This window comes from Drosophila subpulchrella, unplaced genomic scaffold, assembly GCF_014743375.2.
Source record: "Drosophila subpulchrella strain 33 F10 #4 breed RU33 unplaced genomic scaffold, RU_Dsub_v1.1 Primary Assembly Seq28, whole genome shotgun sequence".
NCBI lineage: Eukaryota > Metazoa > Arthropoda > Insecta > Diptera > Drosophilidae > Drosophila > Drosophila subpulchrella.
In genome coordinates this window covers 500,725-512,891 of record NW_023665563.1, presented here as the reverse complement: position 1 = coordinate 512,891, position 12,167 = coordinate 500,725, and the positions used below count along the sequence as shown (strand labels likewise).

Here is a 12,167-nt window from a genome sequence, read left to right as displayed (position 1 = left end):
CGAGCCACAACACAGCTAGCAAACCACCTCCTCGTAGTAGAGAGGTGACTATCTGATTGGCGGATTAAAATAAATGAACAAAAATGTAAACACAACGTTTACTCCCAACAGGCAAACATGCCCTCCACTATCATTGAATAATACGCAGATTCCCCAAGTCAACGATGTAACATATCTCGGCGTCCACCTTGACAGACGACTAACCTGGAGAAGACACATCGAACGCAAGAAAGTACATCTAAAACTAAAAGCCACCAGCTTCCACTGGATTCTTAACGCTCGTTCGCCCCTGCGTCTGGACTACAAGGTTTTGCTCTACAACTCCACTCTCAGGCCCACCTGGACATATGGCTCCCAGATGTGGGGGAACGCCAGCAGCAGCAATATAGACATTATACATCGCGTTCAATCGAAAATCCTGCGAACTATCACTGGGGCAAAACATCCACAGGGACCTAGGCATTCTTACCGTAAAAGATGAAATAGACAAACAAAAAGAGTCCTACAATGAAAGACTCTCTATGCACCCCAATCGCCTCGCAAGAGGCTTGACTAGGGTTTCCAGCCGATCCCGTCTACAACGCAACGACCAGCCAAGCCAGCAATAACTTTCGGGCCCCCTTTAGTACAATATCAGTCATATGACTGTTAGTTAGATTAATTAGTTTAAGATTTGATACACTTATTGTTAGTATCCAAAAGGAGAAGTTTCAATAAATAAATAAATTGCAAAGCATTAAAAAAAAAAAAGGGAATGACATGCAGTGATCGAATTTCACGTCAAGTAAGCGTACTATACAAAGAAGCACAGAGGCTTGAGTTCAAGGATAAAATCCATTCATTGATGAATAAAAAACCAATAAGCGCAAAAAGTAGATTGACTGGATTAAACGCATATCTGGACGACAACGGAATCCTTCGCACTAAAGGTCGAGTGAGCGCAGTCGGATATACTATGGACGCGATAATATTGCCCCCAGAGAGCCGAGGAACATTCTTATTAGTCCAGTTCTATCACGAAAAATATCATCACCTCGCTCACGAAACCGTGATAAATGATATAAAATCCAAATTTTATATTCTGCGCCTAAGAGTACTGCACAAATCCGTAATCCTGCCAGTTATGTAAAATTCGTTTCGCAATGCCACAATTGACCCCGGTTCCAAAAGCTAGGACTACCAGTTTCGAAAAACCATTCACGTGCCGGTGCACGTTGATTATTTTGGGCCGCTGTTGTTTGGGTTGCGCTGTTTACCTGCTTAACCCTGCATGTAGTCCACTTCGAGATCGCCCACACGAATTTCATGGCACTTCGTGGGACACCAAGATAAATTTATCCCGATAATGGCACTTATTTTAAGGCTACAGTGAAGGCATTACGAGAGGAGATGATCAAGGTTGACTTCGATAAAATTGCAATCAAGTTCGACGGCATTAAATGGCAATTTAACCCTCCAGGAGCACCTCATATGGGCGGTGCTTGGGAAAGATTAGTCCGCATAACCAAAACAGTCCTAAAAAGCATCTGCCCGAATTACTCATTCAACGACGAAAGCCTGAGGTGTGCTCTAATGAATGCACAGTTCATCATAAACTCACGTCCGTTAACTTTCGTCAGCCTAGACGCCGGGGACGACTCCGCGCTGACTCCAAACCACCTGCTAATGGGTTCATCGAATAGGTACAAACCAATCAAGGAAGAGAAGATTAATTTAAGACGTCATTGGAAAGAGGAAAAACTTTTTGGACATCGCTTTTGTCAACGCTGGGTGACGGACAAAGTGGTTCGAAAGATGTTACCTATATCAGTCGGAATCGTAGCGTTTTCGTCGACGGAAACTTGCCTAGAAATTTATGGCTTAAGGGCCGCGTGACCAACACTATCCCCGCCAAGGACGGACAAGTTCGTCGAGCCACTATTGAAACGCAACATGGGGTCCTCGATCGACCAGCCACCTAGATTGCGGTCTTAGATTTCGGCTTAGAAGATGGTAACTGACCGCCTAGGATCAATTACAGGAGGAGGAATGTTGCCGCCATACTTTAAATTTAATTTTTAATTTCTTATGTTATATATAAGCACTCGATAACTCTCGAGGTACCGATATAAGAAATATCGACCTCATTTATCCTTCTAAGAACCATCCCTAAAACCGGCAGAAGCGAAATAAGAGAAGGAAAAAGACAAAGTTTTTAAGCTTGCTTCGCAACGCCACATATAATACACATTGATTTGGAAGCTGAGCATGCAACTTTGAAGGCAGTGTTGCATGCTCCTGTGAATTTATCTACGGTTCTATCCAGCTCCTGTGGGTCCTGTAATGCTTTCTGGCGGTTCCATGGGGAGGATATTCGTTAGAACTTCTTTGTACCTGTGCCAGTCGGCTCGTCTGGGGTTAGCGAAACTGACCGGCAAGGGCGAATCAAGGGACAATATTGTTTCTATGAATCTATGGTCTGAAAAAAAATGCTCGTCAGAGACTGCCCAGTTTTTGACTGCGCCTACGTGTTAATCTGATACCAACGTTAGATCTATGATCGTTTGACAGGTTTTGGTTATTAAGGTAGGGACAATGCCCCTATTGCATAAGAATAGGTTCGAATTTAGAACAAAATCAAATAAAGACTCACCTCTGTCGTTATTGTTTGGGCAAACACACACATTTTTTAAGTAAAATTTTAATTTTTTTGTTTGTTATCACTATTATTCTTAACAAAAATACTAAAATCCTTTATATCAACGTTAAGTAAGTGAAATGATGTAAAATAATTTTAAAATAATAGTTATCTAATAAGAATTATAATTGTACACTGTTTCTCTTAAGATAACATCGAAACTGGCATTTACCAGACAAAAATGCGAGAATATACCATATTAGGTAGAGGCCTTTAAAGCTACATTTTAGAGAAAGTGCACAAAAGTGCACTTTTAAACTAACCGAGCTCAATGAGAATGAAATACTTGTTACGTGGGCATATTAGTGCCCGAGTCCTGACAGGGACTGCCGGCATAAGCTACGTCGTATTCGGGTCGTGGGATCTTGGTAAGCCTCTCTCCTCTCCAACATAACGGAAATAAATATTAAAAAGTGCCTGGAAAATAATATTAGTTCATAAAGTTCGTCAGTCGTCAGTCCACACAGCCCTATAAGCTTAGCTGTCGCTTGATCGCAATACGATCGGGCTATGTTTTGGCCATATTCCCTCCCCTTCACACGTTCGTGTGCCAATGGATCGTCGCGAAGAAAGTCTATAACCGCCTAATATACCACCAGCTCTATCCGCGAACAACACAACATAGTGCTAATAAACAAAGTTGACACTATAAACCAGAAAATAAATTCTTGCTAAACAACAAGTGCGGTTGTGCGTGCACCTTCAGTGAGAGACAATCGGTGCGGCAGCATCTTCGGAGTGCAAGAGAGAAAAAGGTTGCCCTATCAGCTACGCTATCGCCGATAAGGCAGCTATTCACTATTGTCGATAAGGCAGTTTGTCGGTAAAGCAGTGAGTGGTTGCAAGCTAAGCTACAACTGAAACTTAAAGATTAAATCCGAAAGATACAATACAAACACAACCGACAAATACACCTAACTTTAATCAAATCAAACAATAAATACTTTTAAAAAAGTCATGGGTTCTTCTGCTCCACCCACAAAACGTACCCGCAACAATGCTGGAACTGCCAGCGAACGCATCTCGGATGTAAATTCGCCTCAGCTTCTGGAGCTCCTAAAGACTCGCTTCGAGGAACAAACCGAGAAAATTGAGTCGGCCGTTCGGGAAGCTGAACAGCGAATGCTCAGAAGCCTTATGGATCGCTTGGATATAATCGCCGGGGAAGTAAAGCAAATGGATGCTCGTGTCCTGACGTTGGAGCGCGAGGTTGCCGATCTTCGCTACATGAGGGACCGAATGGGTGAGCGCGTTGAGACGCTGAACCGGGAGGTAGAAAATCTACAAGCAGCAGGTGAGAGGGTGGGTGCACTGGAGGCCAGGCTGGCAACGCAATGCAGGGAGACTAGCTCGTGTGATCTGAGAGTTCATGGAGTTCCCTATGTCGAAGGTGAAGATCTCAGAGCTCTCTATCACAAGCTATGCTTCAATCTCCAGCTGACTCCACCACCAAAAGTCTGCGATATCTTCCGAGCAAGGAAATCACAACAAACACATGTGAATCCAGTGATAATAATTAAAATGATAAACCCACGCGAAAAGATCAAGCTGCTTGGTCAAGTCGGAATGTACAGGCGCGAGCACAAGAAACAACTCAGCTTGCAGTTTCTGGGTTTCAATTCAGAAGCGATAATTTATATAAAAGCAATTGTTAAAAGAGCATTATCTCATCTTTAAAGAGGCTATGCGTATGAAAAAACATAAAATCCTTACGGCTGTCTTTACACGACGCGGCCTTGTGCACGTGCGCTGCGCTCGAAGAGAGGGTGTATGTTGCATCAACAGTATGGAGGAACTTTCGTCCATTAATCATTCGCCCGATCCACTTTCTACATCTCTCACTAACGCTTCGGCTGGACCTGAAGCTGGTAGCTTTCGTTCTTAGGCGTATAAATCGTATCCTCTTAATTAAGATAGGTTTAAAACTAGTTTACTTTAAGAAATGTATAAGATACGCATTGAATATTGAGATTGCGCCCCTAATAATCATTGATAACAACAATGCAGGATGAGGAAGTTTGTTCCATAGCTAGTGCCATGATAAAAACTATAAGTAGTTATAAAAATGGTCTCAGAATCGTTCACTTAAATGCACAAAGTTTGCTAAAGAAGATTGACGAGTTTAGATTCCTTTTCACTCAGTCTAATGTCGATGTGATATGTGTGTCTGAGACGTGGTTTGTAAATGATCTATGTGATTCGTCTATTGTTTGTGAGGGCTTCAATGTTTATCGGTCCGATCGTACTGGTCATGCAGGAGGTGTGGCTATATACGTGAATGTGAAGCTGAAATGTAAGGTGGTACTTAAACAGCCAAGTGACAGTACTATTGAATACATTCTATTAGAACTTCCCAATAAATCCCATGGAAGAACCCTTCTAGGTTGCATTTATAGACCGAATCGGACAATTGACTACGGGTCATTACTTAATGTTGTTTCAGACATTCCGTTGGAATACACTGACATCATATTGGCAGGAGATTTTAACAGCAACCTATTGTCAGAAAGCCATCTCGTAGATAACTTTAAATCCCTAGGTTTGTTTTCCGTAAACGAAACGATCCCCACGCACTATAGCAGCCACTGTGATACATTACTTGACTTATTTCTTATCAATGACCCTAGCAAAATCATACATTATGACCAGGTTTCTGTACCAGCCTTCTCCAGACATGACTTAATATTTTTAACATACGACTTGACCTTTGACAGCAAAATCAATTCTTTTACGTATAGAGATTATAAAAATATAAACTATAATGAATTAAAAACGGAATTTTTGTGTTGTGACTGGTCACGTATTTACCACCTTCGTCATGTAGATTGTCAATTAGAGGTTTTAACCAACAATGTCCAGTATTTGTTCAACAAGTTTGTGCCCCTAAGGACCAAGGTGATTAAGCCAATGCAAAATCCATGGTTCAGTAGTGAAATCAAAAACCTAACCCGTCAGCGAGATGTAGCTTACCTCCGGTGGAAGCGATACAAAACTGATGAAATACGAAAACAATACAAAGAGGCTAGGGTAAAAGTAAACGTAAAGATAAAATCTGCAAAGAAAGAGCATTATAACATACAATTTAATAACTGTGTTAACTCAAAAAACAGATGGAACAAGCTAAAACGGTTAGGTATTGGAAAATGTAAGCAACAGACAGAGTCTGAGGTGGATGTCGAATTGTTAAACAAAAAGTTTTTGGAAATTGATGTACCTGAAGCAACATGCAATCCGTACCTGAATACTCAACCCCTCTGTGATAATAGTTTTAGCTTTATATGTATAAACCAAAGTGCTGTCCTAGCTAGTATTCTGCATGTCAAGTCCTATGCTGTTGGTCTCGATAATATGAGTCCCAAATTTGTTAAGCTTTTGCTCCCCATGTTACATATATTTTTAACACGGCTATTACAACGTCTTCATTTCCGACAATATGGAAAAACGCCAAAATTTTTCCAATTCCTAAGCTAAACAATGACTATAGACCTATTTCAATATTACCTTTTCTATCAAAAGTCTTTGAAAACCTTATGTCCTCACAGATTCAACTATACTTAGCTAACAATTCTCTACTTGATGAAAGACAATCCGGATTCCGTAAGAAAAGGAGTTGTATTACTGCAATCACTAATATTGTTGAGGATATAAGACAAAAACTGGACAGTAACTGCGTAACGTTTTTGACGCTACTTGACCACAGTAAGGCTTTTGATTCTGTGAATCATAACATTCTCTGTACCAAGCTTAGGAATATTTTTAATTTCTCAACTAATGCGACGAAACTTATTAGGTCGTACTTAACGAATAGATATCAAGCTGTCGTCTCTGGGACGCAAGTTTCTTCTCTCCGGAATTTATCCAGGGGAGTGCCACAGGGATCTGTGCTAGGCCCTTTATTGTTTTCTATATATGTCAATGATCTCCCTAGTATCCTGTCTGAGTGTGAAGTACATTTATATGCTGATGATGTCCAAATATATGTTAGTAGACCCGTAACTGAAATACATGCCTGTGTTAGAATAAGTAATAAAATGTTGTGGCTAATTGAAAAATGGGCAAAGGAAAATGGCTTGGGTATAAATCCTAAAAAATCAAAGTGCTTGGTAATTGGTAAAAAGCAACTTTCAACACTTTCACTCCAAAAATTATATATAAACCATACGCCGATAAGCTATGAAGTGAATGCAGTTAATCTAGGGATAACATTTAACAATACTTTATCATGGAGCAACCATATAGTCAAAGCGACAGGGCGTACCTATGCTCTGTTAAGAAAATTTTCATTCTCTAAATCGTTCCTAACTGAGGAAGTTAGACTATTAATCGCCAAAGTTATCCTCCTGCCCACTCTCTTTTACGGCATAGAAATTTTTGGAAATTGTGATGCGCGGGATTTGCGCACATTAACTGTAGCTTTCAATTCAATTGTCCGTTATGTGTTTAACTTAAGACGTTTTGACCATGTATCAGAACTGACATATAAAATACTTGACCTTAACTTGACCTCCTGGATCGATCTCAGAATTTTAATCTTCTTTCACAAAATAGTCACGAGTGGAGAACCAAAATATCTTTTCAATAAACTTACCCCAGCCACATCTGTAAGAACCAAAAATTACATATGCCCTCGAATACAAACACTGTGTTCCAGAAGGCAATTTTTAATAAATGGTATCCGGTTATGGAACAATCTACCGCACCAATACAAAAAAATTAGGAGCGCAACTCAATTTTACAATAAAGTTAAAGATCTTTTAAAATACCAGTACAGATAAGTATAAAAATTAAATGAAATGAAATAAAATAAAAAAAAATAAAAAAATATATTAAAAACAATAACAATAGTAACTAAGAAAATTTGATGTTAGTCATTAATATTAATTAAGAGAGCGAGAGAAATTGTTTAAATGATTTAAAAATAATAATAATATAAAATATCAACTCAATGTGACTAGCGCGATAATTATAAGTGTGCACTTGTAGCGCTAGGATATAAACAAATAAATAAATAAACAAGCCCAAAAAATACTATCCGAAATCAAGTATAAATCGCCCTCAAAAAAAAAAAAAAAAACAAAAAAAAACGTCAAGACATCCTTCTGGACACCAGCCTTCTTCTAGTCGTGGTCTGTGTTGATGGAAGTTGTACTTCTAGACGACTGTCAGGGAGAGATCAGAACAATTTCTGTCTTACTTCTCTATTTGGCTGGGGTCTTTTATACCGGACTAGAGCTTTCGCTAGCCCCCCATATTGGATGAGTTAACTAGGTGTTCCCACCTAGGGGTACTGTTTCTCTATTTCCCCTATTTTAGGAGTCAACGGCCGGCGGGTGCACTTTGCCACCTTACTGGAGTACGGTTACGAGCAGGTCGATCGTGGTCGTTGTTCTGGCCACGCGACACCCATGAGTTGTCGAATTGTTTTTGCTTTTTCCCTTATCAATCGGAGCGTTAGTCATTAGGGGCCCCTACCCTCAACTTATGGCAGTTGTTTTGCCGGGGATAATCTTGGTATGGGGGAGGGCGTACGTAACAAACTCTACAAGATAAAAAAGGTTTCAGAGGCGGAAACAGCTGGAATCACTTTGTAGCTCCATTTAAAAATACAAATTAACTTAAAGATTTTGTTTTTTTTTGAGGTTAGAACTAGAACCCGAATATACGAGCACAACAATCAATAAGTACAATATCAAGGTCACAAACACAAGTTACAAGTTCCTCTGATAGGATGGTATTTCAAAAACTTCAGTGCTTTGTTTAGTTTTACACTTTTTGATAATTTAAACTATTAAGAATAATAGGCGCTTTGCCAGCGCTGCCACCTCGTTGAAATAAAAACAGGCCTTAACAGCTGATAACTTAATAAAATTAGATATTGATGATATCTTGATGCATTCTGATAAAGAAAACTAATTTTTAACGACTTTTAAAAAATGGGTTTTGGCCAAAAAAAAATGGTCAAATTCCCCATAGTGCAGCGCATCGGGGGGTTTTCCAAAGGCCAAGTAGGCCGATAGTATCCTTATGTGGTGTTATCACCGCTGCTGTAATTGCGAAGCAAAAGCTGCTTCACTGTGGTGAAGGTCGATTTGCAGAAGTCTTATCGACATCTACAGCTGCAACCTCCACCACAGTGACGTCGACCTCCTCTGTATCAGGTTCACGTCCTCGATTGCCGGTCCAAGCGCTCGCATCTCTCTGCTTAGCGAAGAATCGGTGGAGTAGCCGTCCTCCGGCCCACCGGGTGTCTTCAACTCCTCAGCAAGCACCTGCTCGGCTGGGTTGCCGGCAGAGCTTCCAGCAGCGTTGGAGTCGCCCTTGTATATTTTGTCCTTGGTTATCTCGGCGAAAGAGACCGATGGCTGGATCTTGGATCTCTTCGCCGATGGTCCGGTAAGATCTAGGGATCGCTGCCTTTTCGCCTGAGCCCCTTCTTGGGTAAGCTTATCCTGCCCGTAGTTATGAAGCACCTTCCTTGCGCATTCTACCTTCTTTAGAAGGGGAAAGGTCTGCCCGGGCAGAGATCCGCGATTCTCAGTCCAAGTTTTAATCTGACAGTCCTCTGACCAGCGCATCTGGGGGGCTTTCCATTTCAAAGGCCAAGTAGGCCGATAGTATCCTTATGTGGTGTTATCTCCGTTGCTGTCATTGCGAAGCAGAAATATACTAAGATGACTTTTGGCTAATATGCAGGTTCGAATATTACCTGCTCGGCTGGGTTGCCGGCAGAGCTTCCAGCAGCGTTGGAATCGCCCTTGTATATTTTTTCCGATCTCGGGCCCTACTGAGGACGTCACACCAGTCTAGTGCGACAATGTTTGCCCCTTCGTAGACCTCGCCTGATTGTATAGGTCAGCCGACCGGTGACTATCACAGGCCATCACTTTGACGCTGCCCTGGTACCAGCCCGCGTCCATGCAGCAGGGCGACGAACCTGGCTTTTCTCGCACCATGCACAGGCATATGAGGGAAAGCCGTGCTGGTGCGGATGTTGGAACCAGTGTTCAGCATTTCCGTGGGTGTTTTGAAAGTTCCCGTCTCTGTATTTTGTTTTTGGTTAATTTTTTTGTCCATATTTGGTCCCACGAGTTGCGGAGAAGGAGAAAGGTGTGCCCGCGCAGAGATCCGCGATGCGCGGGTAAGGCGATAGTTAGAACAGGGGGTCGCCATATTCCTGAATACACCGTTCGAGACTGGGATACTTTTTGATCCGGCCCGGAGTGAGCTGTTGTTTTGGGAGGGGAGGTTGGTCTGTGATATGTTGGGTATGGGTTTGTGTAAAGCAACTATTTAGATGTGGCTGAACAATTTGCATAGTCGGTATTGATTCGTTGCAGGATACCCGCTGGCAGTCCGGGACTGTTTATTTACTGGGGTTTCCGTCCACGACTTCGTGTTTGACTTCCCCCACCAGCTTATTTACAGTTGGCCTCGAGAGAGGTCGGCCGCTATTCGCAGCCTGTGACTCGCTCGGTTGCCTCAGCTAGGCGGTTTTGGAACCATCTCACAAGTTCCTCAGTCCAAGTTTTCCAACCCTATAAGCCCACTAGCCGAGTCAATCTAGCCCGTCTGAATGTCCGTCCGTATAAAGGCTGAGATCTCAAACTTTTAAAGATAGAAATCCCAAAAAATTTTCAAATCCGACCACTAGGTTAATAGTTATAATCAATAAAGTGTGCAATCTTGGGAACAGTAGCTTCGCGAATTTCATATCTCTATCTCCCTCCGTTGGCTGAGTGACGGGTAGAGCTCTATCTTGTTTTATTTTTATGAAATTATGACCCCTTACATTTTTTATACCCGTTACTCGTAGAGTAAAAGGTTTTACTAGATTCGTCGGAAAGTATGTAACAGGTAGAAGGAAGCGTTTCGGACCCCATAAAGTATATATAATCTTGATCAGGATCACTAACCGAGTCGATGTAGCCATTTCTGTCTGTCCGTCTGTCCGGATGAACGCTGAGATCTCGCAAACTATTAGAGGTAGGCTATTGGGACTTGGCATGCAGATTCCTGAGCTTCTTGCGCAGCGCAAGTTTGTTTCAGCAGGGTTCCACCCCCACTCTAACGCCCATAAACCGCCCAAAACTGTGGCTCCTACAGTTTTGATGCTAGAATGAAAAATATTAACTGAAATGTATTGTTCTCATCAATACCTATCGATTGATAAAAAAAAAAGTTTGCCACGCCCACTTTTACGCCCACAAACTTCAAAAAATCGTAAATATGAACGTGGATATCTCGGAAACTATCAAGGATAGAGAATTGGGACCTCAGATTTAGATTCCGTTGTCTTGTACGCAGCGCAAGTTTGTAACGCGAATATGCCACGCCCACTCTAACGCCCACAAACCGCACAAGCCTGTGGCGCCCACAATTTTCATGCTAGATACAAAAAAAAACTGAAATGTATTGGTCTCGTCAATTACCTATTGATTGATCCAAAAAAAATTTGCCACGCCCACTCTTACGCTCATAACGCTTAAATCTGTCTACCGCCGGTAGGTGGCGCATTTCAATGTCGCTTTTCTGCTTGCATATCTCCGTTTCCCTTTGGTCCCTTTAGCTGAGTAACGGGTATCTGATAGTCGAGGTATTCGACTATAGCGTTCTTCCTTGTTTTAATTTAGAGTGGTTGTGTACTGTAGAACCGCAAATATGATTATGATTTTATTTTTTTGCGATTCTACGCCACTACAGCAGTTTTCCTTAGGCATGGCCTGAAAGCTGAAATTCTGCGCAACTCAACTTTGTTTTATTAGAATTAGGGCAAAAAAAAATTTGGCTTAACATACACAGAAAAGTGTTTGGTAATTGGCTAGATAAGCGGCCTGAATACACCACCTTCCACAAGCAGTAAAACATATATTTTTGATTATTTAGCTTAGCCTCATGCATATTAGTTAGTTGTGACCGTTTATTACTGCTGTGTATGTCGGCAGAGTGCCGGCAGAGAAAAAAATCCTATCCCTTTGAATATAAATATATAAATAAAAAATAATATAATATAAAATAAAATAATATAATCATTATTGTCTTTTAATGTAATCACAAATTTCTATTGCAGACGTTAACAACTGCATTCCGGCAGCACGACACTGATTTGGATGGGATCATAACCATACATTATGAACAATTTTTAAGCATGGTTTTTTCTTTAAAAATATAGATTCAACAAAGCAAATATAAATACCAAAATAAATGTTCTGAAATACAAGCTAAAAATATACTATTATTATACAATTAGCAGTAAATATTTATTGAAAAGATAAAGTGACTGTTAAGATCAATTAGTTGGCTTATATGGTAGGTAACTCTTAACTGGACCCCCCAACTGCCCGGCTTAATGACATCTTGTGCCTATAAATGCATAATAAATGTATTTATAATATAATAATATAATAACAAAGTCGCACAAAAGATACTTAATAGGCGGGGGGTCAGGGCCGGATTAAGCTAGCGCGAGGCCCGAATCAAATTCTATTAAGTG

The 12,167-nt window shown here is 41.0% G+C and overlaps 1 protein-coding gene across 1 annotated transcript in view; it reads left to right on the top strand.

The window, feature by feature from the left end:
* The window catches only part of LOC119559654 (programmed cell death protein 6), a 44,949-nt gene extending 33,026 nt beyond the window's left edge, over window positions 1–11,923 (top strand). Inside the window, exon 3 of the mRNA XM_037872701.1 lies at window positions 11,745–11,923. Coding sequence (XP_037728629.1) covers window positions 11,745–11,846 — 102 coding nt within the window. The 3' untranslated portion in view covers window positions 11,847–11,923. The remainder of the gene's footprint in view (window positions 1–11,744) is intronic.
* The last annotated feature ends 244 nt before the right edge of the window (window positions 11,924–12,167 follow it).